Source organism: Podarcis cretensis (genome assembly GCF_951804945.1).
Source record: "Podarcis cretensis genome assembly, chromosome: 8".
NCBI lineage: Eukaryota > Metazoa > Chordata > Lepidosauria > Squamata > Lacertidae > Podarcis > Podarcis cretensis.
Window position 1 is genome coordinate 5899499 of NC_137177.1, and position 26575 is coordinate 5926073.

Consider the following 26575-nt stretch of genomic DNA (forward strand, 5'->3'; position numbering starts at 1 on the left):
GCCGACAAGCAGTGCCACCTTGTGGGCTGGCTGTAAATGAGCAGGTCAGCAGGTGGGGGCTGGCTGAGGGGAGGTGGAGGTTGGTGGGGCAGGGCCCCTTCATTCTAATGGATCGTCACAGATGCGAAGGTTAGGGTGGCCAAAATTGTGGGAATGTTCAGGGATGCAGGAGAGGATATATTGTTTTGTAGCACCCTGCTTGTGGTTAACGCTTAGCTGGAATGAAATATTCAACACAGCAATAGAGAAATTAAAATAATAATTTATTTGTCAGACAAATAAATGAGAGGCACAGTGGTATATGGTTACCAAGCTCTGGCCTGGCCTCCTGCCGTTATGGCCAGCCCTTATATTTCCTTAATCCAGCCCCCTTGCTCCTCCTGTGGCTGCCTCTGTCCAATCAGCCTGGCTGAAATTCCTATTGGCTGTTTGCTAGAACCAATCACAAAAGATACACCCATTTCCTCTTGCCCTTTTATGGGAAACAAAAAGATATATATTCTTCTATCTATAAATGACAAATAAGTAGTAATATATCTTACATGTGTCTCAACAAGGAACCTTAATTACCAGCTCACCTCGCCCTATTGCCCTCCAAAACAAATGGTTTAATCTTAAATTTTTATCTTAAACAGATGTCAAGGATCTTGAGTTCACATCATCATTGAAAGATCTCCTTCTCTTGGAGGTCTTTTAAACAAAGGCCTGACAACCATATGTGTGCTCTAATGATGTTTCCTGCTTGGCAGGGGGGCTGGGCTGGTGGCTGATGGCCCCTGTGATCTCTTCCAACTATATGAAATAAGAATCTAGCATAAGGATTTAACATTTCTTAGATTCTAATTCCTTTGCATAATTACATTTAAGCCAATATATTTAATACATAACATAGATAGCTTTTTAGAAGAATAAACCTTTTCAAAGTAAAAAAGGAAGGAACAGTTTCCAGCCTCAAAATAAGATAGAAAGAAAACCTCTTCTCCAGCCAAGCCAGTTGCCTTTTTCACTGCTCTTGACCTTTCAACCTTAGGAAAATATGGCTCAAGTTTAATGGGAGGCACATGGTTTTATTTTACTATTTACCCACTCTTAATTATGTTTTTCTCTGCTTTTTTATCTTCTGTAATATGTAGGGTCAGTGTAACCTTGGCTGTCAGCCTGTAATTCCCTTTTTACGACTTTGAGAATTGTTTTCTGCTATAAATCAGGGGGCCCCCTTGTCCAGGAGAATAAACATCTTGACAAGGTTCTTAGGCAGCTGGTCTTCTGCCTGGCATGAACATTTGAAAATCTTTGAGCTCATTTTAAAATACAGGCCCTGATCAAGCCTTAATAAAAATGCAGGCTATGATTAGATGCCTCAGTTTGATTATAGCCTTTCCAACTTGTGTAAACAAGTTCCACAATTTAGCAGAGTAACATTCCCCCTTTTAAACTCACAGCGGATGCGTTTGCTCAGGCTCGCTAAAGCCTCTATAATAACTGTTCTGGTATTTTCCCCTTATTCCCTCATAAAAGATAAGACATGACACAGCCTTCTATAAAAATATAAAAAAGAGTTTACTCACATTCTGTTCACAATCAGATCCCAGAAGGCAGACTTAGCTTAGAAAAGTAACATACACCTGGAAAATATCTCATAAGGAGACAGTCCCTTTGTCCTCTCTTGGCTAAGCCAAGAGAGCATCTTTGGCTAAGCAAATGTTGCTTCATCGATGCATGTAGTCATAGAGAGAGAGATGGCTGCCCTGCCCTGTGTTTTTGTTGTTACCTGCACAGGTGAGGCCATGTCCACCTCTAGTCACACGCAGAGGAAGTCTGTCCCAGCCCAGAAGGAAACAGGAAGTTTACCTGCTGGCTGGACAAACATTCCTCTCCATGTGTAAACATGTTCGCTCTAGGAATGTTGTACTTGACTGCTCTTGTGTTTCACATCCCACAAAAATGATCAAGAGGATGCTGTGTTTGGGACATTTTAGATTAGAGAACAGGCGAGCGAATGGACTATATGGAATTGGCTGAGATGACCGGCAGAATCCGGGACCAGGGAGAAGAGTCAGTGGAAGAAGATTGGAAAAAATTTAAAGTATATCTTCAAAAATATTGTAAAATTAAGGACTGTTAGAAAGATGTTGGAAAATGAAAATTAGATGGTTTTGGTTGAAATGACATAAAGGACTAAGTAAAGACGAGTTGAGAAATTGATGAAAAGAGAGGATGTTAAATTGTAATATGTTATGTTAAACTACTTAAATGAAAATAAGGTTGGAAGGATTTGCTGAAACAACAATGTGAATTAGAATACAAAATTGGGAGGTGAGAGGAGGTCAAGAAAATAAGTAAAGGACACAAGTTATGCAAAGGATTAATTAGTTTTTTCTATTTTTATCTTTTTCTTTTGGTGTTGTTATGTCTTTTGGTATTTTGTATTTTGTAATTTTCTTTTCTTCTTTTTGTTATTTTTAAATTCTGAATAAATATTATTATTTTTTAAAAAAAGAGAGAGAACAGGCGAGCGAGAGGCGACATGGTAGAAGTTTATAACTCACTTCCCCAGGAGGCAGGAAGGCCCGACTTGGGTGGCTTTAAAAGAGAATTGGACAAATTCATGGAGAAGGAGAGATGGCTCTGACTCCACAGCTGGGGGCAGCAAGAAACAACAACAACTCCCTCTCCACAAGAGGCGAGAGTTGCTCTTGTGCTCAAATCCTTTTTGTGGGTTTCCTACAGATATCTGGTTGGCCACTGTGAGAACAGGATGCTGGACAAGACGGACCACTGGCCTGATGCCCTGGGATCTTCTTCTGTTGTCCTTGGTCTTCAGGCAGGTACAGTTTGCCCCGCAATGGCGAGTAGCAGGTTGCCCACTTTTGACACCTCCCCTCCAATTTCTGCACATCAGATTTCTGTTAATGGTACAGGAACTGTCTAGGCGGGTTTTGTCTGACCCGTTGGCAATCTTAGGAGAGGAGGTAAAGGTAAAGGTAAAGGACCCCTGGGCAGTTACATCCATTCAAAGGCGACTATGGGGTTGTGGCGCTCATCTCGCTTTCAGGCCGATGGAGCCGGCGTTTGTCCACATGCAGCTTTCCAGGTCATGTGGCCAGCAGGACTAAACCGCTTCTTGTGCAACGGAACACCGTGACAGAAACCAGAGTGCATGGAAACACCGTTTACCTTCCCGCAGCAATGGTACCTATTTATCTGCTTGCACTGGTGTGCTTTCGAACTGCTAGGTTGGCAGGAGCTGGGACAGAGCGACGGGAGCTCACTCCGTCGTGGGGATTCAAATCGCCAACCTTCCGATCGGCAAGCCCAAGAGGTTCAGTGGTTTAGATAACAGCGCCACCCGCGTAACCTATCGAGGAGAGGAAAGGGTTTCCTGACACCATAATTGCTTCTTCAGTCCGACGTGATGAGTACAGGACCCCTGGTTTGCAACTTTTGATAATTTCCATGTTTGATCTTTGTGGAATGACCCCATTGAGTTCTAGTATTATGAGAAAGAGAACAATCTTCATTAGGCCTTCACTTATGGTTGGTCCCAGCGCCTGCCAACCTAGCAGTTCCAAAGCACCTCTGGGTGCAAGTAGATAAATAGGGACCGCTTACCAGCGGGAAGGTAAACGGCGTTCCGTGTGCTGCGCTGGCTCGCCAGATGCAGCTTGTCACGCTGGCCACGTGACCCGGAAGTGTCTGCGGACAGCGCTGGCTCCCAGCCTATAGAGTGAGATGAGCGCACAACCCTAGAGTCTGGCAAGACTGGCCCGTACGGGCAGGGGTACCTTTACCTTTAATTGCAGGAAAGCAAAGCCTCTGTAGCAAGAGCAGGCTTTCTTAACCATTAATACATTTCTATTGGGACGCGGGTGGCGCTGTGGGTTAAACCACAAGCCTAGGACTTGCCGATCAGAAGGTCAGCAGTTTGAATCCCTGTGATGGGGTGAACTCCCATTGCTCAGTCCCAGCTCTTGCCAACCTAGCAGTTCAAAAAGCACGTCAAAGTGCAAGTAGATAAATAGGTACCACTCCGGCGGGAAGGTAAACGGCGTTTCCGTGCGCTGCTGTGGTTCGCCAGAAGTGGCTCAGTCATGCTGGCCACAAGACCTGGAAGCTGTACGCCGGCTCCCTCAGCCAATAAAGCGAGATGAGCACTGCAACTCCAGAGTTGGTCATGACTAGACCTAATGGTCAGGGGTCCCTTTACCTTTACCTATGATTGCCTTGGTCTAAACAGCACCCTTGTATCATATAAAGTGCTATGTATAAACTTCCACTCACCCCCTTTCCTTCTTTGCATTCACTGCAGGCTCCCTTCCACACACACACACCCCGGCCGTCCATGACACAAACGCACATTAATATCAAAGTCTATTCATCATTTTGTCTAAGAACTTCCCGTGTCTTTTTAATTTAATTTTGTGTTCTTGAAAAATGCGCCGCAATCAAGTTGGGTATTCCGTCTAATCGAGGTGGCATAACTATTTCGTCTTCCCTCCCGTCCAAGTTCTAGATAAAGAATGGATCTGCGGCTTGATAGATTCGAAGAGAGGATATTTATGACTTCTCCGCGATTAGACGTGATTTCAACCAAGGAGGGAGGAATGTTGTTGCAAAGGTGGACATCGCCTGGTTTTTCCTGTTTTGTGTTTTCATCCACGAGGCGAGAGGGCCATAGGGCTGGTTGCCATGTTTCCCCCCTCCCGCCTCCTCTGCCCCCAATCCTCTGGCATTAAGAGATGCAGAAAGCAAAGCACAATGTCTCCTGCTTGACATAGAGATAAAATGATCGTGGAGAAAACGCTGCTTCTTTCATTCCTCTGTGTTCAGGTGCTGTCGGATTTTGCTCCTCTCAGTTCCTCACCTTGATGGTCTTCAGTACAGTGGTACCTCTGGTTACGGACTTAATTCGTTCTGGAGGTCCGTTCTTAACCTGAAACTGTTCTTAACCTGAAGCACCACTTTAGCTAATGGGGCCTCCCACTGCCGCCGCGCGATATCTGTCCTCATCCTGAAGCAAAGTTCTTAACCCGAGGTACTATTTCTGGGTTAGTGGAGTCTGTAACCTGAAGCGTATGTAACTCGAGGTACCACTGTATTTCGATCATCACTTTTTTGAAGTCCTTGTGAAAATTCACCAGCATTTTATTTGAATTCTCTCTCCCCCCATGCTCCCCTCTTTCTATAATATATATTTTCCTCTTCCCCCTTTTCCCTTTTTTCCCTTTTCCATTGTGTGTTGTGTGCTTTTCAGACTGTAAGCCTGCCTTGCTCCTGGAACCTTTTTCGGCTGAAGAACTGGGTGCCAAATGCTCTAAATTAATAAACAAACATACATGCAATTGTTTATGCAATTTTGCCTAACGTATGCATTTCCCTGCCAAAGCAATCTCTCTTAGTACAATGCGTTTATATATGCTATTTTCATGACAAATGCATTCATATGCACACTTTATTTTATTTTATTTTATTTTATTTTATTCATACAAATATTTATTTACTGCTGTGTCTCGTGTGTGTGTGTGTGTGTGTGTGTGTGTGTGTAAATATCTAATTGGTTTACAGCAATAAAACATAAAACCATATGATAAAAAACATACTTTAACAGTTTAAAAAACAGACATCAATCCTCTAGTTATCTCCTGCTTGGACTACTGCAATGTGCTCTACGTGGGGCTATCTTTGAAGGTGACCCGGAAACTACAACTAATCCAGAATGCGGCAGCTAGACTGGTGACTGGGAGCGGCCACCGAGACCATGTAACACCAGTCGTGAAAGACCTGCATTGGCTCCCAGTACGTTTCCGAGCACAATTCAGACCTTTAAAGTGCTGACCTTTAAAGCCCTAAACGCTCAAAGGCCCAGTATACCTGAAGGAGCCTCTCCACCCTCATCCTTCTGCCCGGACACTGAGATCCAGCACTGAGGGCCTTCTGGCTGTTCCCTCCCTGCGAGAAGTGAGGTTACAGGGAACCAGGCAGAGGGCCTTCTCGGTGGTGGCGCCCACCCTGTGGAATGCCCTCCCATCAGATGTCAAAGAGTTAAACAACTACCTGATGTTTAGAAGATATCTGAAGGCAGCCATGTTTAGGGAAGTGTTTAATGAGTGATGTTTAATGTATTTTTAATCCCTGTCGGAAGCCGCCCAGACTGGGGTACAAATGGGTGGGGTACAAATAATAAATTATATCATCATCATCATAACCATTGTGGAAGGCTGTGATCTTTATTGCCTGCATAGATCGGGCAGAATAGAAAGGTTTTCAGCAGGTGTTTAAAAGTCAGCACAGAAGGGGCCTGCTGGGCTTTTCATGGGGCAGGGAGTTCCACAGCACTGGGCCGGTGACACTAAAAGTCTTGGTTTCTTATTGCGGCCAAAGGAGCCGCACCTACTCAGGGAATGACTAGTGACACTCCTGCAGGTGATCAGTCTGTCCAGCATATGCATTTCTTGTACACATGACTTTGCTGAAGAACTTCATTGCAAAATTCAGGGGGAAATTGCACATTTTCAAGTGCGATTTGTTTTGAAAGTGCAGGTTTGGTCTTAGAATGTGCACGGAATTTGAATTTCGCCCTCAACTATAAGTGAAATCTCAGGAACAGACCCCAGGGCAGAGAGGGGAGGTGGCAACCTTGTGATAGCATGAGATTTACCTCCAAAACTGAAGAGGCAGTGTTGTCTAGTGGGTAGGGATTCCTTCTCTGTCCAGAGTGAATGATTTCACAATTATTGGGTTTTTTGGGGGCGGGGCACTGAGACTCCCCAATTTCCCCTTTGGTCCTGCTTCTCCTGGGCTTTTAATAGCAGCCTACACGACACATCATTTGGGAAGTTTAAACCACTTAAAACATTTCCCAGGAAAAATCTCCTTTTGCTGCTTTTCTGCATATCAGCTTGCTGTTAAAAGCAGAAGAGTGAGGGCAGTAAAAAAAAGTGAGCAACCCAGTCTCTAAGGATAAGGATAGAAGTCCAATTTTGTTTGCATTTTGTGAGAAACGACGTAAAATTTGCACTTCCCAAACCAGAAACTGAAAAGAACCTTTGAACTTCTCCGAATATTTGCTATGCGGTTCTCAACCAAACCATGGTTAAAAAACTGCGTACGTTGGCCGAATGTGTACCTAGAGGTGGAAATCTTAGTGAGGACAACATGCAGAAATGCATCATATTAAAGGAAACAGCTTGCAGAGATGGCTGTGTACAAAGCAATTAGCGTTTCTTAGGAGAAAGTCAGCATCTTAAAAAGCAGAGACATCACCTTGACAACAAAGGTCCGTATAGTTAAAGCTCTGGTTTTCCCAGTAGTGATGTATGGAAGTGAGAGCTGGACCATAAAAAAGGCTGATCGCCGAAGAATGGATGCTTTTGAATTCTGGTGCTGGAGGAGACTCTTGAGAGTCCCATGGACTGCAAGAAGATCAAACCTCTCCATTCTGAAGGAAATCAGCACTGAGTACTCAGTGGAAGGACAGATCCTGAAGCTGAGGCTCCAAGACTTTGGCCACCTCAGGAGAAGAGAAGACTCCCTGAAAAAGACCCTGATGTTGGGAAAGATGGAGGGCACAAGGAGAAGGGGACGACAGAAGACGAGATGGCTGGACAGTGTTCTCCAAGCTACCAGCATGAGTTTGACCAAACTGCGGGAGGCAGTGGAAGACAGGAGTACCTGGCGTGCTCTGGTCCACAGGGTCACGAAGAGTCGGACATGACTAAACGACTAAACAACAACAAAGGAGAAAGTCACGCTAAGATGCTGGCGAATTTTCACGAGGATTTTTAACGCACGCGCACTCTGCAAATGGTTGCAGAAACCCATAGAACTAAAATTAAAGATTTGGGGGAAATGAGAAACCAGCAGGACTGAAATGAGCTGAGCCATCCATCCATCCTCACCCAACACGAATTACTCTACTCGCATGTCCCAGTGACTTCCAGGGGGCGCTTGGTGCAGCCCTGGTTTATTTCTGAAAGCCCAACTACTCCTCTTTTTTTGCTTATTGTTGCTTCCGCCTGCCCTTGCTTACAGTTCGGTTAACTGCTAGGTGATGGGATGCTTCAGCAATTGGCAGCGACTTCTACGCCTGGAGGCCAGAGCAGGGAATTTGAGTCGGGTGCCCCCCTTTTTTATCGAGACACAAAACTCCCCGTGAGTTTAGCCCCTTCCCCCCCCCCCGCCCAGTTCACCCCTCCCCCTCCTGCTCCGGGGTCCTCTCTGTTTTGCTTCCTATTGTCTCCCTGGGATTTGTTTTTGCCTGGGGGGCCCCTCTAAGCTCCGATGCCTCCAGCCTCATTCAGCGCACCCTGAGCCATTGTTCCCAGCCTGACAGGTGTATAATTGGATGATTAATGTGGCTTCATTAGCCTGTGATTGAACCAGAGATGGCCACGCATGGCGTTTAAGCCTTCCCAGGGACCACGGCGGGGAAAGCAGAGGCAGAGATCAGGGAGCGCAAGGAGTTGCGCTACACCCATCTGTTTAAACCTTTTGTCATCGCGGCAACGGAAACCTTCCCAAGCCAATGTTACAAAGCGCGGCACGTTCTGGTCATCCTTGCCCAGGGCGCGAGGTCTGAGCAAGGATCAAATGGTCCTGGGATGTGGCTTTGGCCTCGAGGGGCATGGAAATTCACAAGGTTGCCAACTGCTCTGTGCCTTTTCCAGCATCTCGGAAGTAAGAAGAGCCCCACATTGGACCAAATCAGAGGGTCATTGAGTCTGTGGCTCGTCTGCTTTGCCTGCAGAAAGTCGCAGGTCCAAATCCTGGGCTCTCCAGGTACATCTGGGGGAGACCCTTGCCTGAAAGCCCAGAGAGATACTGCCGGCCAGTGCTGGCAATGCTAAGCCAGGCAGGCCAGTAGTGTGTCTTGGTCCAAGGCAGCTTCCTGCCTTCCTGTATCGCACTGGGGCCAACCAGATGCCCTCAGGAGACCCACAAGCAGGGCATGGGGGCAACACCCCCTACTTCCCCACAAATGGCATCCTGACTCTTGAGCCAGACTTAGCCAACTAGCTACCAACAGGTGAAGCCTTTCGCAGCATGTCTAGAGGATGCGCTGCTCTGGAAAGCACAGGAGCCGATGAAAAAAGAAGTTGGCAGCCTCATCAGATGAAAAAGCATTAGGGCAACCCAGATCATCACTCAATGCACCAAACTGGCTCTCAGTGTTGGCTGGGGAACCCATGAAAAGAATTTTTCATCTGTATAAGTAGCAATCTTCCTAGATCCAATGCATGTGTTCACACTTGTCTTCTTCCTCTCTGGCGCTCCGCGGTTTTCCTCTCCTTCCCAACTCCTTCAACACCCTGATTTCTCCCTTTGGTCGTTTTTTTTCTCCCCCACCCATCTTCCAGCCTCCTCCCTTTCCCTTCCCCTCAGTCTCCCCGCTCTCTGATCAGCTGCTCCAACGCCAGTCTGAACACTGGAAAAGCACATAGAGCGGTAGGAGGAAGTAGGAAAGAGCGTCTCTCTTCCAACTTCCTCCTTCAGCTCTATGTACTCTTCAGGGGAGGAAGGTACCGTATTTTTCGCCCTATAGGACGCACTTTTCCCCCTCCAAAAACGAAGGGGAAATGTGTGTGCGTCCTATGGGGCGAATGCAGGCTTTCGCTGAAGCCTGGAGAGCGAGAGGGGTCGGTACGCACCGACCCCTCTCGCTCTGCAGGCTTCGCGGACCTCTCCGCAAGCAGCGGGAGCGCTCCCGCTGCTTGCGGAGAGTTGCCTGCATGCAGAAGCCTGCGTGCGCTGAGCTCAGCGCATCCAGGCTTCGCGGACCTCTCCGCAAGCAGCGGGAGCCAGCGCTGGGCTCCCACGGCTTGCAGAGAGCTGCCTGTTTGGGGGCTGGGGCGGGGGAAGCTCGGGCCTCCCCCGCCCCAGCCCCGCACCTGGGGGGGGAAAATAATTTTTCCCCCTTTATTTCCCCCCCAAAAAACTAGTTGCGCCTTATGGGACGGTGCGTCCTATAGAGCGAAAAATACGGTAACTCATGATAAAGCGGGCAGGGGGGAGCAGAGAGGATTGGTTGGTGCCTGGGGATGTTCAAAAGACTGCCATGGCACCCACGAGCCCTGTGTTGGCAACCCTACATCTAGCCCAACTGACTGGTTGACTCCTCTGACTGGTAGCAGCTATGACCAATAATAATAATAATAATAATAATAATAATAATAATTCATATTTCAAAGAAATGTGTGGTTTGCAAGATCCAAGAAATATCACAAATAAAAGTACAAAAACAAAAAAGACAGTTTAAAATCCCACGTTTTTAGTGGCATGGAGACAACAATGTCCACATAAACTTCAATACAGTGGTACCTCAGGATGCGAACGGGATCCGTTCCGGAGCCCTGTTTGCATCCTGAACAGGACGTAAGACGCAACAGCGTGTCTGCGAGTGAGTGGGTCGTGTTTCACCGCTTCCACACATGCGTGTGATGTCATTTTGAGCATCTGCGCATGCGCGAGTGGCGAAACCTGGAAGTAACACGCTCCGTTACTTCTGGGTCACCGCAGAGCGCAACCCGAAAGCGCTCAACCTGAAGCGTATTTATCCCGGGGTTGTTGTTGTTGTTTAGTCGTTTAGTCGTGTCCTCCTCTTCGTGACCCCATGGACCAGAGCACGCCAGGCACTCCTGTCTTCCACTGCCTCCCGCAGTTTGGTCAAACTCATGCTGGTAGCTTCGAGAACACTGTCCTACCATCTCGTCCTCTGTCGTCCCCTTCTCCTTGTGCCCTCCATCTTTCCCAACATCAGGGTCTTTTCCAGGGAGTCTTCTCTTCTCCTGAGGTGGCCAAAGTACTGGAGCCTCAGCTTCAGGATCTGTCCTTCCAGTGAGCACTCAGTGCTGATTTCCTTCAGAATAGAGAGGTTTGATCTTCTTGCAGTCCATGGGACTCTCAAGAGTCTCCTCCAGCACCATAATTCAAAAGCATCAATTCATTGGCGATCAGCCTTCTTCATGGTATTGTTCTCACTTCCATACATCACTACTGGGAAAACCATAGCTTTAACTATACGGACCTTTGTTGGCAAGGTGATGTCTCTGCTTTTTAAGATGAATAACTCAGAGAAGCTATGAGCTGTGCCGTGCAGGGCCACCCACGATGGATAGGTTATCGTGGAGAGTTTTGACCAAACGTGATCCACCTGGAGCAGGAACCGGCAAGCCACTCCAGTATCCCTGCCAAGAAAACTCCATGGACAAAGACAACAGGCATAAATAATATATGATGATGATGATGATGATGATGATGGAATAGGACATCCCTCTTTTCATCAGATAAATGTTGGAGGGTATGCTCCTGGGAGATAGTAGACCATAGCTATCAATTTTTCCCTTTTCTTGTGAGGAATCCTATTGAGAATAAGGGAATTTCCCTTAAAAAAAGGAAAACGTTGACAGCTATGTAGTAGACCCCCCCAAAAACCCAGGTACCTTGTTGCATACTGCAAGGAGGGGATGGACAGACCCCACCCCTGTGCCCACATGGAAGTAATTTCTCCTCTGCATAGGACTTGGACCCCAAACTCGGTGCTCTTTCGGGTGAGGCAGATGTAGGCCAGAGCCTGTGGAAATGAGCTATGGGTCTCTTTCCCCAGCGCCCCTCTTATAAAAAGCTCTTATATGGAACCACTGATAGCATAACCCTTGGCCACATTTGGCAGGCCGAAAGAAGGGGGTTCCCCACTCCTTATTCCCCACCCGCGCCCGTTCCACTAGAGAGCAACAACAGTGCTTAAAAACCAGCAGCTCAGAAACACACGCTCAGTCCGGCTCGCTCCCCCCCTTGCTGCCTCCCTCTCCTCCCCCCGCCCTGTTCCCCAGAGATCGGCGGCTTGACTGGCGAGCCTCGCCCGGTGATAAATGACTTTATTATGATTCTTATTTCCCCAGCTCCCACCCCTTCCTATTTTTTCTCCTGGAAAGCCAGGGTCCTCGACACCTAATTCTACCTCTTTGGCACGGCCCATCCATCATTCCTCCCCCCTCTCTCTCCACCCCTTCTCTCTCCCCCCCCCCCACAACTGCGGCGGCATCAAACCTCTCAGTGACATTACCCACCAATTGCCGCGCCTGCTGGCATGAATCACGCTGCCAGAGACGGGATGCAGATACCCCGTAAATTAGCATGGCCTAGATCGGAACCCGGCCCCCTTGTTTGCTGTTAATCTGTCCGAGGCAAAGAACTGGAAATGGCTGGCGGTTGGTTGTGGGTAGTGTGTGTGTGTGTGTGTGTGTGAAAGAGGGTGTATATGTGCGAAAGACGGTGTATATGTGCTTGTAATCTTCACGGAAACGAGAAAGGGGTAAGATTATGGCTTCCAAAAGCCTAGAGGATAGGCACGGGCCAAAAGAGGGGGAGACTTGTCCGGTTTGATTTGCTTTCAACTGAGCTCCTAATTCGCCTTTCCGGAAACAATACGTAAACCAAAACCCAGCTCTTCTTCGAAATTCGCTTTTCACCGAATGCAGTTTGTAAGAATGTCTGTGTTCGGCAAAATTGCATGCAGAAACGTGTGTATCAGGAGAAAGCAGCATTGAGTCACTGGCGAATTTACGCCATGGCTTCTCTTTTTTTAAAAAAATATATATTGCACCCTGATGTGGAAATTTGATGAGCTGAAGTTGAGACTGGAGAAAACGAGATAGGGAAGGGAAACAAAGCTGAAAGATTCATCCGTCCTGAATCTCTGGGTGCATCTCTGGGTGATTTGCCATAGGTCAGTCCACATTTTTGATTCCCCATTGTCTGATCGCCGAAGAATTGATGCTTTTGAATTCTGGTGCTGGAGGAGACTCTTGAGAGTCCCATGGACTGCAAGAAGATCAAACCTCTCCATTCTGAAGGAAATCAGCCCTGAGTGCTCACTGGAAGGACAGATCCTGAAGCTGAGGCTCCAAGACTTTGGCCACCTCATGAGAAGAGAAGACTCCCTGGAAAAGACCCTGATGCTGGGAAAGATGGAGGGCACAAGGAGAAGGGGATGACAGAGGACGAGATGGTTGGACAGTGTTCTCAAAGCTACCAGCATGAGTTTGACCAAACTGCGGGAGGCAGTGGAAGACAGGGGGGCCTGGTGTGGTCTGGTCCAGGGGTCACGAAGAGTTGGACACAACTAAACGACTAAACAACAGCAACAGCAACGACCAAAAAAGCTGTCTGCTCAGACACCCCTAAATTAAGTTACTGGGGGGAATGCATTGAGGTCTGTTTGGGGAACAAAAGTGTGTTGGGTCTGGCTCCTTCCAGCAACTCCTGCAGCCAAACTGGTTCCAAACGTTTTGCTCTCCTTTCCTTTGGACCCCATCAGTGAGATCAAGGGGAGGGGGTCTTGTTGTTTGGGCAGCTCAGGATCCCCAGGCACACTGCCCAGGGCTGCGCCCCAGGGAGGTGACTTTTAGGCTGCTAATGCAGCAAAAACAATGCAGAAGAAGGCAGGAGCTAAGAGTTATATTCTCAACTTGATGCTTGTAAGGCAGAGCATTCCAAACCGTGTGTCGTGACAGCTGCAGTGTGTAGGTGTGTTGTGTGAACATTTGCCACGTTCCTCCCAGGGCTGGAAAGGGGTTAGTTCAACCTCCGGTTTGCTAGTACAGTGGTGCCCCACAATACGAATGCCTCACAAGACGGAAAACCCGCTAGACGAAAGGGTTTTCCGTTTTGGAGGTGCTTCGCAAAACGAATTTCCTATGGGCTTGCTTCGCAAGACGAAAATGTCTTGCGAGTTCCTGTGGGGTTTTTTCCCTTTCCCCCCCTTTTTCTAAGCCGCTAAGCCGCTTATCTGCTTATCCGATAAGCCAATAAGCCGCTAAAAGCTGCTAAAAGCCGCTAATAGCGCTAATCCGCTAAGCCGTCAATGGGCTTGCTTCGCAAGACGAAAAAACCGCTAGACGAAGAGACTCGCGGAACGGATTCTTTTCGTCTTGCGTGGCACCACTGTAAAACCGAATTACAGTGGTACCTCTGGTTGCGAACAGGATCCATTCCGGAGGTCCGTTCACAACATGAAAAGAGTGCAACCCGCAGTGGCACATCTGCGCACGCGCAGGTTGCGATTCGCCACTTCTGTGCATGCGCAAGCAGCGGGACCCGGAACTAACCCTTTCCGGTACTTCCGGGTCGCCGCGGGACGTAAGCTGAAAGAATGTAACATGAAGCGGACGTAACATGAGGTATGAGTGTACTGTGTCGCGAAATGTTGCATGTCTAAAAAGTGCGTCACTGACATGAAAAGTTTGGAAAGCTCTGGAAAGCAGAGAGAAGCAGCACAACTGGACGCCTTCCTCTGCCCCAGCTGCAACAAAACATGTCTCTCACGTATTGGTCTCTACAGCCACAGCAGTTGCGGTAACTTTTCATCCCCAGCAGCACACTCCCCCATTGGCTCCTGAGACAGACAGATGCCAGCGACAACAACAACTTGTGTACAGAGGGACACATTCCAGCTTTGCAAATACCACATCTAGGAACCCACACCTCTCCATTCCGCATCCAGTGTTGTCTCAGTTCAAGGACACATTCCTGCTAAGCAAAAAGGCTCAAGGCTGCTGAAGGGTGTAGTGTGGGGAGGGTCTCGAGGGCCAGATGGAAAGGTCTCGAGGGCCACATTTAACCCCTTGGCCAAGCCACCCCAGAACCCATGGCCTTTGGCCACATTGCTGCTGTCATTTCCGAAAGCGCACTTCCCTTTTTTTCAGATTTGCACTTATTTAAGCAAAACCAAGTTCTGGTATAAGGGACGTGGGTGGCGCTGTGGGTTAAACCACAGAGCCTAGGACTTGCCGATCAGAAGGTTGACGGTTCGAATCCCCACGAGAGGGTGAGCTCCCGTTGCTCGGTCCCTGCTCCTGCCAACCTAGCAGTTTGAAAGCACGCCAAAGTGCAAGTAGATAAATAGGTACCGCTCTGGCGGGAAGGTAAACGGTGTTTCTGTGCGCTGCTCTGGTTCGCCAGAAGCGGCGTAGTCATGGTGGCCACATGACCCGGAAGCTGTACACCGGCTCCCTCGGCCAATAAAGCGAGATGAGCGCCGCAACCCCAGAGTTGGCCATAACTGGACCTAATGGCCAGGGGTCCCTTTACCTTAACCTTTTAAGTTCTAGTATCCCGAGAGAAGCAGGCGAACTGGGTGGGTGGGGAGATAATAATCTCCCTCCGCACATTGCGCCATTTTGTAAACCTTGCTCTAAACAAAAGCACCGTGTCTTTTAGGTTTGGCCTTTCCACCCAGAAAAAGCGGGGAAACCGAGGCATTAATATCCCAGGACAAAGGTGGAGTGCGCAGGCCGAGTCGGCCAGCCCTGATGGATCTTAGATCTGCTCTCCGTCTTCCAGCTTGCTTTAATCCCCCTCCAGACCACCGGGCCATCCATCAGGTTGTCCACTGTAGGCCCGGCGAGGCCCATTATCCCCTTTCCCTAATCAAGAGGTTGTCGCACAGTGAGATATTGCCGCCAGCTGCCTCCCCATCACCTCGGCCGCATCGATTCTCCTTGGCGCGCTGGCATCAGGTGAGGTGGTGCAGAGTTGCGGCCGCTGTGCAGAAACAGTGCTTGCACCTTTCCAATTCGGCACTGTCAGTGTTCGGGCTGCCGCCACCAAGAGGGTTTTCTCTAGACCTTTTGCAAATCGGGGGGGGGGGCACATCCCCACCTGAACAGTCTTCCGGGGCCACATCAACGATGGATACAGCGAAGAGCGAAGTGGGAGGAGCAATTAATATCAGTTTTACCTTTGTGCAGTAGGCTAGTTTCTTCAGGCACGTGCATGAGAGATAAGGTTTCCTTCGACATGAAATTGAGATTGATCCACCAAGAATCAATATTTTGAGTGTAATTGACCCTGTATAGGAAGGCACTGTCCTGCTCAGACAAATATCGGAGGTGTAACACAGAAAATGCCTCGTTGAGGCGTACAAGGTGGGCTTTTCGGTCCGAAGTTGTTATCCACATCAGTTTTGTATTGGCAATATCCCTGGTATTTGCAGGTGTTCGTGTACTTTCATATCATCTTCCCGCGGCATGGCGATTAATGGCAGGACAGCAAAAGTGGATTTTGCAAGCACGTATGGTTGCTAAGAGACTTGTACTTCGAGCCTGCAAGGATAAATGCCCACTGTCTACTATGCAACGGTCTGAGGACCTCTCTGCCCTGACAACATTCAAAAAATATTTTATATGGACATCAATTTCACGTGGACATTTTGAACACCTGGAGGGCTTACATTAATTTTAAGGTGCATATTTTGATGATGACTGTATCCATAATATGAACTGATAGTGTGTGTTTTTTTGTTAGTAATATTCATATATTATTCCTTTCCCTTTCATTTTAGTGTCTCTTTAATTCCCCCTTCCTTTCCTTTGTTAAATTTGCAAATAAAACATTAATAAACACACACACAGCTCTTTGTTGTCTGTCCAGACATGCAGGATTTCAGCTGAATTTGGGGTGCAAAGTGGGGCAATTGAGGGGTGTGGCCTGTGAAGAAGGGGTGTGGCCAGCACAGAGTTCATAGAAGGATGCATTCCTGGGCCTGAGAATACCCAACCTCACTATAGACATACCGTATTTTTCGCTCTATAAGACGTACCAGACCACAAGACGCACCTAGGAGGAAAACAAGAAAAAAAAAATCGGAATCTCAGAAGCCAGAACAGCAAGAGGGATCACTGCGCAGTGAAAGCAGCAATCCCTCTTGCTGTTCTGGCTTCTGGGATAGCTGCACAGCCTGCATTCACTCCATAACACACACACACACATTTCCCCTTACTTTTTAGGAGGGAAACAGTAAGTCTTATAGAGCAAAAAATACGGTATTTAGTAAACATAGTTCTGGGATGAGGTGTCACACAACCAGGGGCGCCCACTTATAAAAAATATTGGGGGGCGGGGGCCCATACCGACTTATAAAAAATATTGGGGGGGCCCCAAGACCTCCAAACCGCTGCTGCTGGGGGAACGAAAGGGGCGAGCCCCGGGCTGCCCCGACCTTAAGTGAACCTGTGAGGGCCCGCCCTTTGCGGCAGCCGATTGGCTGCCGCCGTGGGCGGTGAATATTAATGAGCTAGGGGGAATCCCCGCTTCTCGCGGGGCTGACGCCAGCCCCGCGAGATTGTTGATGGGTCGAGAGCCCGCAACCCCACCCCCTCTCTAGATCGGGAGTGGCTTTGTTTTTCTTAAATTATTGGGGGGGGCAGAGCCCCCCCCAAACGAATTTTTGAGGGGGCTCGGGCCCCCTCAGGCCCCATGGAGTCGGCGCCTATGCACACGACTGAATGCAAACATTTCCCCAAAATCCCTGCACCTAGGTAGCTAGGATGTTGAGGACAAGCCTAGGCTATAGAACCCTTCTCCCTGACAGGCTAGCATTCCGGGTGCGGGGATGTTTTTCAAAGTGGCCAACTGTGAATGAAGGCCATGTTCACTGATTTCTGTGTGGCGGGGTCTTCGCTTATTTCATACAAGGATGAACAGGGTGGCTATAAAACTAACTATCAAATATATTCCATTCCAGGGGGAAAAAATATAGACTAATAAAAACTCGGGACGAAAACAACAGATAAAACAGACGTGTTAAATAAAGCAGATTGTCTGTCCAGTAAACCAGCTTTTGTTAACCTGGGAGATGTTTTGAACATCTCCCATCTGCAGCTGAGGCTGATGGGAGTTATAGTTCAAAACAACTGGAGGAAACCAGTTCGGTGACATGTTTTGTGGTTTCTTGTTTTTGTTGTCATCCTATGTACGAAAATTTATGGCTATTCATGAGGCTGTGTGCCTTGAATTTTTTGTAGTGCTGGCAACCACTGGGTCTATTATTTTCGCTGTGCTTTTTACCACTGTAATCTTAAATGGGATGGTGGTCATGGGCGAGCCTGTAAAATCCTGCAAATCCATGAGGATCCATTTCAGTTTTGGGTGGATCTGACTTTCCGCCCAACCCTGTGGAAAGACAATGTGTGCTTTTTCTCTCCGTGATCGGGAGCGAGCAGGGAAGAGACTGTCCAGTGGAAGGTGGGGAGAAAAGCAACCTTGGTGGTGATGCCTATAACACCCCCTTAAAATTCCAGATGTGCCAGCAGTCATCCAACATAAGAATCAAAAGATCAGGTTGAGGTGTGAAATGGCTGGGCTGGAACAAACTAACAGGACACAGCACAGCTCAATTCTAATAATAATAATAATAATAATAATAATAATAATAATAATAATAATAATAATAATTTATTATTTATACCCCACCCATGTGGGCGGCTTCCAACAAAACACTAAAATACAATAACCTATAAAACATTAAAAGCTTCCCTAAACAGGGCTGCCTTTAGATGTCTTCTAAAAGTCTGGTAGTTGTTCTTCTCTTTGACATCTGGTAGGAGGGCATTCCAGGTGGCGCTGTGGGTTAAAGCCTCAGCGCCTAGGACTTGCCGATCGAAAGGTCGGCGGTTCGAATCCCTGCGGCGGGGTGCGCTCCCGCTGCTCGGTCCCAGCGTCTGCCAACCTAGCAGTTCGAAAGCACCTCCGGGTGCAAGTAGATAAATAGGGACCGCTTACCAGCGGGAAGGTAAACGGCGTTTCCGTGTGCGGCTCTGGCTCGCCAGAGCAGCGATGTCACGCTGGCCACGTGACCCGGAAGTGTCTCCGGACAGCGCTGGCCCCTGGCCTCTTAAGTGAGATGGGGGCGCACAACCCCAGAGTCTGTCAAGACTGGCCCGTACGGGCAGGGGTACCTTTACCTTTACCTTTTTAGGAGGGCATTCCACAGAACAGGTGCCCCTACCAAGAAGGCCCTCTGCCTGGTTCCCTGTAACTTGGCTTCTCGCAGCGAGGGAACCACCAGAAAGCCCTCCGCGCTGGACCTCAGTGTCCGGGCAGAACGATAGGGGTGGAGATGCTCCTTCAGGTATACTGGACCGAGGCCATTTAGGGCTTTAAAGGTCAGCACCAACACTTTGAATGGTGCTCAGAAACGTGCTGAGAGCCAATGTAGGTCTTTCAGGACTGGTGTTATGTGGTCTCAGCGGCTGCCCTCAGTCACCAGTCTAGCTGCCGCATTCTGGATATTTGTTTTGGTCTGAACATAGACAGCAGTTTTTGGTCTTACTTCCACCATGTCAAACTACAACCCCCAGGATCCTTTGGAGGAAACCATGACAGTTAAATTTGTATAAAATTGGCATCGGTTTGTAGTTTGGAGTTGGCACAAGACTCACCCAGACCTTTCAGAGAACTCTAATTTTCCATTTTCCTAGGAGGATAAAATCATAGAATTGTAGAGTTGGAAAAGACAAGAGGGGGTCACCTAGTCCAACTGCCTGCAGTGCAGGAATCTTTTGCCCAATGCCCTGAGATTCAGATGAGCCCAAACAGCTAATCTGGATTAAAAATGTTTTAGTGTAGACACACCCTTAGACATTAGCACATTCAGGATGCTTAAATTCAGCCCGCCCAGAAATGGCAGCTTTAAGGATTATTCCTCCCCACCGCCCCCATCCCACCAGCCATTTCTTATAAAGGAAGTTGGAGGCGAACGTCATTTTGTCTCGATAACTCAGAACAGCAACAAACCAACCCGGCGAGAACAAACGAGACCAAGGCCGCAGGTGTAGTTCGTTTTGGCTTTTTTTTTCTTTTCTCTTTTTCTTGAATTATTTCTCAGTTAAAAAAAAACAAAACGAAACAAAAAAAAAAAGCACGTTAAAAACAAGAACCCTGGAAAAAAAAGATAAAAAGGAAAATAAAATGTACAATTTAATTTACTTTCCCGTTCTGAGCATCGACATCAATAATTAATTAATAATTAAAACATCCAGAAGGAAGGAAGGGGGGAGGGGGAAAGAAAGAAAGAAAGAAGGAAAAAGGAAAGGTTTTGGAAAATGAAACAAAACACCACCCTGCTTGGAACATTCTCTCCTTTGGAAAAGAAGTCCGTGAAGAGACCGCCGTGTCTGACGCAGTGGCGGGGGGGCAGGCGGGCGTGAGGTATGCGCGTGGCAAGAAAAATGATGGATCAGACCCCAAGCAATGAAAAAGTTAATACCTCGACCTTCCCCCCTCTCCACATCTTTGTTGAAAGACGGATTGCGCTCTCCACCTCTCTCTTGTTCTTTCTTTTTCCTTTTTTGAACACTGGGAAGGGGGATCTGTTTCCATCAAAGTCCAGCTTGGTCTGGCTCCTAAACCCCGGCAGACGCGACGCCCGCGGGATATTTCGGAGCCTTGTCGTTTTGGCTGCAGGTTGTCGGGAACGGTCCTTCTTTATTTGGCAAAAAGGAGTGAGGGGGAGAAGGAACTGGCGGAAGGGCGGGAAGAAGGAGGGCAGGGAAGGGGCGCTGTCCGTGCTCGGCCCGTCCCGAGTGGGGGGTTTGGGGGTGCTGGGGGTGTTTCGCTTCCTCTGGTCGGGGGTTGCAGTGCGGACAGTGGCCGTGCGTCATGGCTGGAGGGGGAGAGGGAGAATGGTCTGTGGCACATTCTCGCGGAGCGCTGGGGAAGTTGGGGGCGCGGGAAGCCCCGATGTGCCGGGAGTCTGATGCCCGTAAAACCTGCTAGGGTTCGTGTTGCCCGGCACACAGCCTAGTCTGGAAACCTGAAAAAAAACAAAGAAGGAGCAGACAGTGAACACCAGCCATACTTTCCTCACTCCGCCTGCACTTCAAATCTTCATTTTCAATTTGTCGTCGTATTTCTATCTGGCGAGCTCCAGGTTACGTACACAGCTCTTCCCCTCTGCCTCTTACCCACGCAACAACCCGTGTGTGGTAGGCTAGGCTAGGAGATAGGGTCAAATGGGGATTTGAACCCTGGTATAAAGGTAAAGGGACGCAGGTGGCGCTGTGGGTTAAACCACAGAGCCTAGGACTTACCGATCAGAAGGTCGGCAGTTCGAATCCCCGCGACGGGGTTAGCTCCCGTTGCTTCGTCCCTGCTCCTGTCAACCTAGAAGTTCGAAAGCATGTCAAAGTGCAAGTAGATAAATAGGTACCCCTCCAGCGGGAAGGTAAATGGCATTTCCGTGCACTGCTCGGGTTCGCCAGAAGTGGCTTAGTCATGCTGACCACATGACTCGGAAGCTGTACGCCGGCTCCCTCGGCCAGTAAAGCGAGATGAGTGCTGCAACCCCAGAGTTGGCCAAGACTGGACCTAATGGTAAGGGGTTCCTTTACCTTTACCTCTATAAAGGTAAAGTACCCCTGGATGCTTAAGTCCAGTCAAAGGTGGCTATGGGGTGCGGCGCTCATCTTGCTTTCAGGCCAAGGGAGCCGGCGTTTGTCCACAGACAGCTTTCCAGGTCATGTGGCAAGCAGGACTAGACCGCTTCTGGCACAACGAAACACAGAGCACACAGAAATGCCGTTTACTTCCCCGCCAGAGCGGTACCTATTTATCTACTTGTGCTGGTGTGCTTTTGAACTGCTAGATTGGCAGGAGCTGGGACAGAGCAACGGGAGCTCACCCCATCGCGGTGATTCGAACTGCTGAACATCTGATCGGCAAGCCTAAGAGGCTCAGTGGTTTAGACCACAGTGCCAGCCGCACCCCTTTTGAACCCCGGATTACCCAATTGGGTTTTTTTAGGGCAGCAGCAAAGCAGACACTCTTCTCTTCTTATCCCTTATCCCCACCTAATCTGGGGGTCGTCCTATTAAGGTAGATCAAAACAATGCAAAGAAATCAGATCCTTTCACATGTTGCAAACAATTTGTTTTCTCACTATTAAAAAATGGTTCAGTATGGTTTTTATTTTTAATTACTTAGTAGGGGAGGGCACCATAGTTTTTCCAGTGCTTAGGGCCTCTAAAGTAGAGCTGCCATATGTCCAGGATTTCCTGAACATATAAGAAATAGCGTCTCTGCAGAATTTCCGGAAATTGGACAAACCTGGGCGCATGGCAATCAATGTCTGAAGTGTAGATTTTATGCTGAATTTCCGTTAAAATAGTTCCCAAACCTTTGCTGTTATTGTTGTTGAGATTTGGGTGGGAGCTCAACAACTTAGCCCCCCCAAAAAACAACTTTTGTGTCCCGATTTTCACTTTTTGAAATATGGCTCTGAACCCTGGTCTCCCTGGTCCTAGTCTGACACTGTGGCTGCTATACCATATTGAATGAGTGACTCAGAATCTGCCCAGAGAACCAGTTCTACGCTCACAAGGAACTCCCAGAATCTTTTATGCTGCTTGCAGGCAGAGCTTCCAGGTCATGTGGTCAGCATGACTAAGCCGCTTCTGGCGAACCAGTGCAGCGCACAGAAACACCGTTTACCTTCCTGCTGGAGTGGTACCTATTTATCTACTTGCACTTTGATGTGCTTTCAAACTGCTAGGTTGGCAGGAGCAGGGACCGAGCAACGGGAGCTCACCCCGTCGCGGGGATTCGAACCGCCGACCTTCTGATCGGCAAGTCCTAGGCTCTGTGGTTTAACCCACAGCGCCACCCGCGTCCCTAATTTTCGTAGCAGACCAGTGTAAAGTAAGCGGCACATAAGCGGCACACTAAAAAACCATTCTACGTTCATCACTGTTTGATCCAACTTACCTTTGTTGATATCTACAGGAGCCTGGCTAAAGGAACCTTTAAAGACTGAATCTTCCTTTTGGACACAATTTGAATGAGTTTTCTGCTTGTGGCTTCTGTAGTAGATATTGTACATAGCTCTCTCAATTTTTGGATTATTTATATAAGATTTAGAACACAGAATGGTTTTTTAGTGTTTTGTGTGCCGCTTATGTGCTGCCACAACAACAACAACAACAACAAAAGAATAATTTTAAATGGTGGATCCTGTTTAGAGAAATTTAGCAGAGAGGAGAGAGAAAGGGATCTTGGGGTGTGTGTGTGCAATGTCTCCTGCAAAATATCAGCTCAGTACTGTAGGCTGAAGTCCCTGTCCCGCCCCACAAATGGACCAGCCACATGCTTCAGGGGCATCTCCCAAAATGCCCCAATCACAAAGCCTCAGGGAAGACCCAGGGAATCACGGGAAATTCCCAGAAGTGGTTTGAAGCAGGGCCGGCCCACCCATTGGGCAAGGTGAGGTAACCGCCTAGGGTGGCAGGATCCAAAGGGACAGCAGATCCCGATGTAGATCTTTACCCCCCCCCCTTGTTCCTGTTATAGATCTTCACTCACACCCTTCTAACCTGGTGGGGACTAGGCGCCTTTTTGTGGTTTGCCTCAGGTGCGAAAATGTATTGGGCCACTCAACGGGGGGGACCCAGAGCCAGTGCCCATGTGAGTGGGTCCTGTCAGCTGCCCAAGGGTGCTGCGCACGGATGCCACACTTGGCTTCAACGAGAGCCCGCCATGCTACCTTTCACTCTATAAGACGCACACGACCATAAGACGCACCTAGTTTTAGAGGAGGAGAACAAGAAAAAAATGTTCTCTCCCTCTCTGCTCAGCACCTCTCCAGCAAAGCGGGAGGAGAAATGGAAGGGGCTCCGTTTCTCCTCCCACTTCGCTGAAGGGGTGCTGCACAACTCTCCCTCTCTGCTCAGCGCCCCTTCAGCGAAGTGGCAGGAGAAATGGAGCCCCTTCTATTTCTTCTCCCGCTTCGCTGAAGGGGCGCTATGCAGAGAGGGAAAGCTGTGCAACGGCTCTCCAGCGAAGCGAAGCCAGGAGAGCAAGAGGGATCGATCCCTCTTGCTCTCCTGGGTTCAGCGAAAGCTGCGCAGCCTGCACTCGCTCCATAAGACGCACACACATTTCCCCTTTTTAGGAGGGGGAAAGTGTGTCTTATAGAGCGAAAAATACGGTACAGTGGTGCCTCGCAAGAGGAAAAGAATCCGTTCCGCGATTCTCTTCGTCTTGCGGTTTTTTCGTCTTGCGAAGCAAGCCCATTAGCGGCTTAGCGGATTAGCGCTATTAGCGGCTTAGCGGATCAGCTGATAAGCGGCTTAGCGGCTTAGCTGATCAGCTGATAAGCTGCTTAGCGGATCAGCTGATAAGCTGCTTAGCGGATCAGCTGTTAAGCGGCTTAGCGGATCAGCTGTTAAGCGGCTTAGCGGATCAGCTGATAAGCGGCTTAGTGGATCAGCTGTTAAGCGGCTTAGCGGATCAGCTGTTAAGCGGCTTAGTGGCTTAGCGGATCAGCTGATAAGTGGCTTAGCAGCTTAGGAAAAGGGGGGGGGGAGGAAAATAACCCCGCAGGAACTCGCAAGACATTTTCGTCTTGTGAAGCAAGCCCATAGGAAATTCGTTTTGCGAAGCACCTCCAAAACGGAAAACCCTTTCGTCTAGCGGGTTTTCCATCTTGCGAGGCATTCATCTTGCGGGGCACTACTGTACTTCTGTTTCCTGGAGAATGAGGCCAGATTGAACCCAGCAGCTACTGCAAACTCCCATGAGATACTCACTTCCCCATCTCGTGTTGTCAGTGGGTTCAGGGCTTTACATGTAGTGCCATTGCCCCTCCATGCCCATTGCCATCCCCATTGGTCCTGGAAACGGGGGACAAAACAGAGTTTGTAAGTCTCCTAGCACCCCACTTCTATTTCACACAGGGTTGTAGCCAACTAAGTTTGTAGCCAACTAAGTAGACCCATTGAAATAACAGGCTTAAATTAGGCTGCATTCACACAGTGGTTTAGGACGTTTCCCTAACTGTTGATTGCCAAGTTCTATTTGAGCTTTTCACACAACGTCAAAGCCGCTGCCGGAAATATAGCAGAATATATTGCATATTTAGGTCCTCTTTTTCTTGTTATTTGCAAACAGAAACGAGTGCTAAACTTGGGCTACATTCTGCTATGTTTCCGGAAGTGTCTTTTATGTCATGTCAACACTCACAAATATAATGCAGAAATTCACAGTTAGGGAAACGTCGGGAGAAACAGAATAAACCACTGTGTGAATGCATTATTTAAAATGCATTACTTTCAAGGAGTATACTTTGAGTAGAACTTGCACTGGAGACAACCCATTTATCAGGGCTAGGGGTGAATGAATCTGTCCATTTTGGTTTCCCTCACATTCTCATTTTCCAGCCTTAAGCTCAGTTCTCCAAATTTCTGTTAATGGTTTGCAAACCATTATTATTTTTCTAAAGTCCTCACAAAAAATGGTCAGCATTTTAGCGCAAATGTCTCCAAACGTGCACATGTTTGTAGGCAATTTTGCCTGGAATGCACACTTTTGCAAGCGATATAATACACTTCACTCGTGTTCCTTTGGTAGTGAGAGAGGTTGAGGTTGGCCTAGGGTGTGGTTGTTTGTTTGTGATTGGCTGTGGTGGTCTTTGTTTTCATGTGTGAGTGAGGTGGGTGGGTGTTTTGGATCAGGTTAGCCATATTGATTTGTATGCTGTTGGTGGATTTTTGTCGTTGTCTTGTTGGGCTGTGTATGTGATAAAGGGGAGCCATACCGGGGTGAAGGCGTCTTCTTCTATTTGCCCCCATGTCAGTTTCAGTTTATTGGTTAATTTTTCTAGTAGGGCTGTTTCCCATACTACTTGGTACCACTGGTCCATGCTTACTCCTGACAGGTCTCTCCAGTGTCTGGTTATGGTGTTTCTGACTGCTAAAAGTAGGTGGGTTAGGAGTTCTTTGTGGTGTAAATGGGCATTGTTGTCTTGGAAGATGTTTAGTAGGGCCAGTTCTCTCACCACCAAAGGAAGACAAGTGAACAGCATAAGCAACGCTGACACCAAACCCTACATATATTAATCATAACAGAAACATCGCCACCCACCCCCACCCATCTTCCCTCCCTCCACCCCTTCTTTTTTTTCCTCTCCCCCTAATGTCTCAACAAATGAAACGGATTTGTAAAAACGTTACATGGAAAAAAATATGAGAGACATTACACTTACTTCTGTAAAACAAGAAAATCTTAAATAAATAAATAAATAAATAAATAATACAATACACTTCATATGTCGTCTTTATCCGATGCAATGGATTTTTCTGCACACTTTCCCTGAATGCACACATTCTCTGGTTGGAGAAGTGCGTCACAATATTCAGAGAAGTGTGAATTTTGAAGAATGCCTGCCATTCAGTTTCCCATATTGCTTCCGAAAGTGTGGCTGACATAAAGGTAAAGGTAAAGGGACCCCTGACCATTAGGTCCAGTCGCAGACAACTCTGGGGTTGTGGCGCTCATCTCGCTTTATTGGCCAAGGGAGTCGGCGTGCAGCTTCCGGGTCACGTGGCCAGCAGGACTAAGCCGCTTCTGGCGAACCAGAGCAGCGCATGGAAACACCGTTTACCTTACTGCTGGAGAGGTACCTATTTATCTACTTGCACTTTGACGTGCTTTCGAACTGCTAGGTTGGCAGGAGCAGGGTCCGAGCAACGGGAGCTCACCCCGTCGTGGGGATTCGAACCGCCGACCTTCTGATTGGCAAGTCCTAGGCTCTGTGGTTTAACCCACAGTGCCACCCTTGTCCCATGACTGACATAGGCCCACATTAAAAATCTGAACCAAACCAGACTGAAGCCCTGGGAGCTCAGGTGTTGGAATCAGAGTCCGCTATAGTACTGAGAGGTCCCTCGGCTAATTCTGGTGGCAGAGGTAAGCGATGGGCAGATCTGTCAATTTCAGTTTCTGCAGCCTTCGTTTAAGCTCTACC

The 26575-nt window shown here is 48.2% G+C and overlaps 2 protein-coding genes across 2 annotated transcripts in view; one reads left to right on the forward strand and one right to left on the reverse strand.

Moving 5' to 3' along the window:
* The window catches only part of PSMD8 (proteasome 26S subunit, non-ATPase 8), a 328475-nt gene that overhangs the window by 35159 nt on the left and 266741 nt on the right, over positions 1 to 26575 (forward strand). The window lies entirely within an intron of this gene.
* Positions 19743 to 26575, reverse strand: part of MEIS3 (Meis homeobox 3) — a 76973-nt gene continuing 70140 nt past the window's right edge. Inside the window, exons 12-13 of the mRNA XM_079985653.1 lie at positions 24360 to 24443; positions 19743 to 20590 (exon numbers count right to left, since the gene is read on the reverse strand). Of these exons, the coding sequence (XP_079841779.1) occupies positions 24394 to 24443 (50 nt within the window). The 3' untranslated portion in view covers positions 19743 to 20590; positions 24360 to 24393. The remainder of the gene's footprint in view (positions 20591 to 24359; positions 24444 to 26575) is intronic.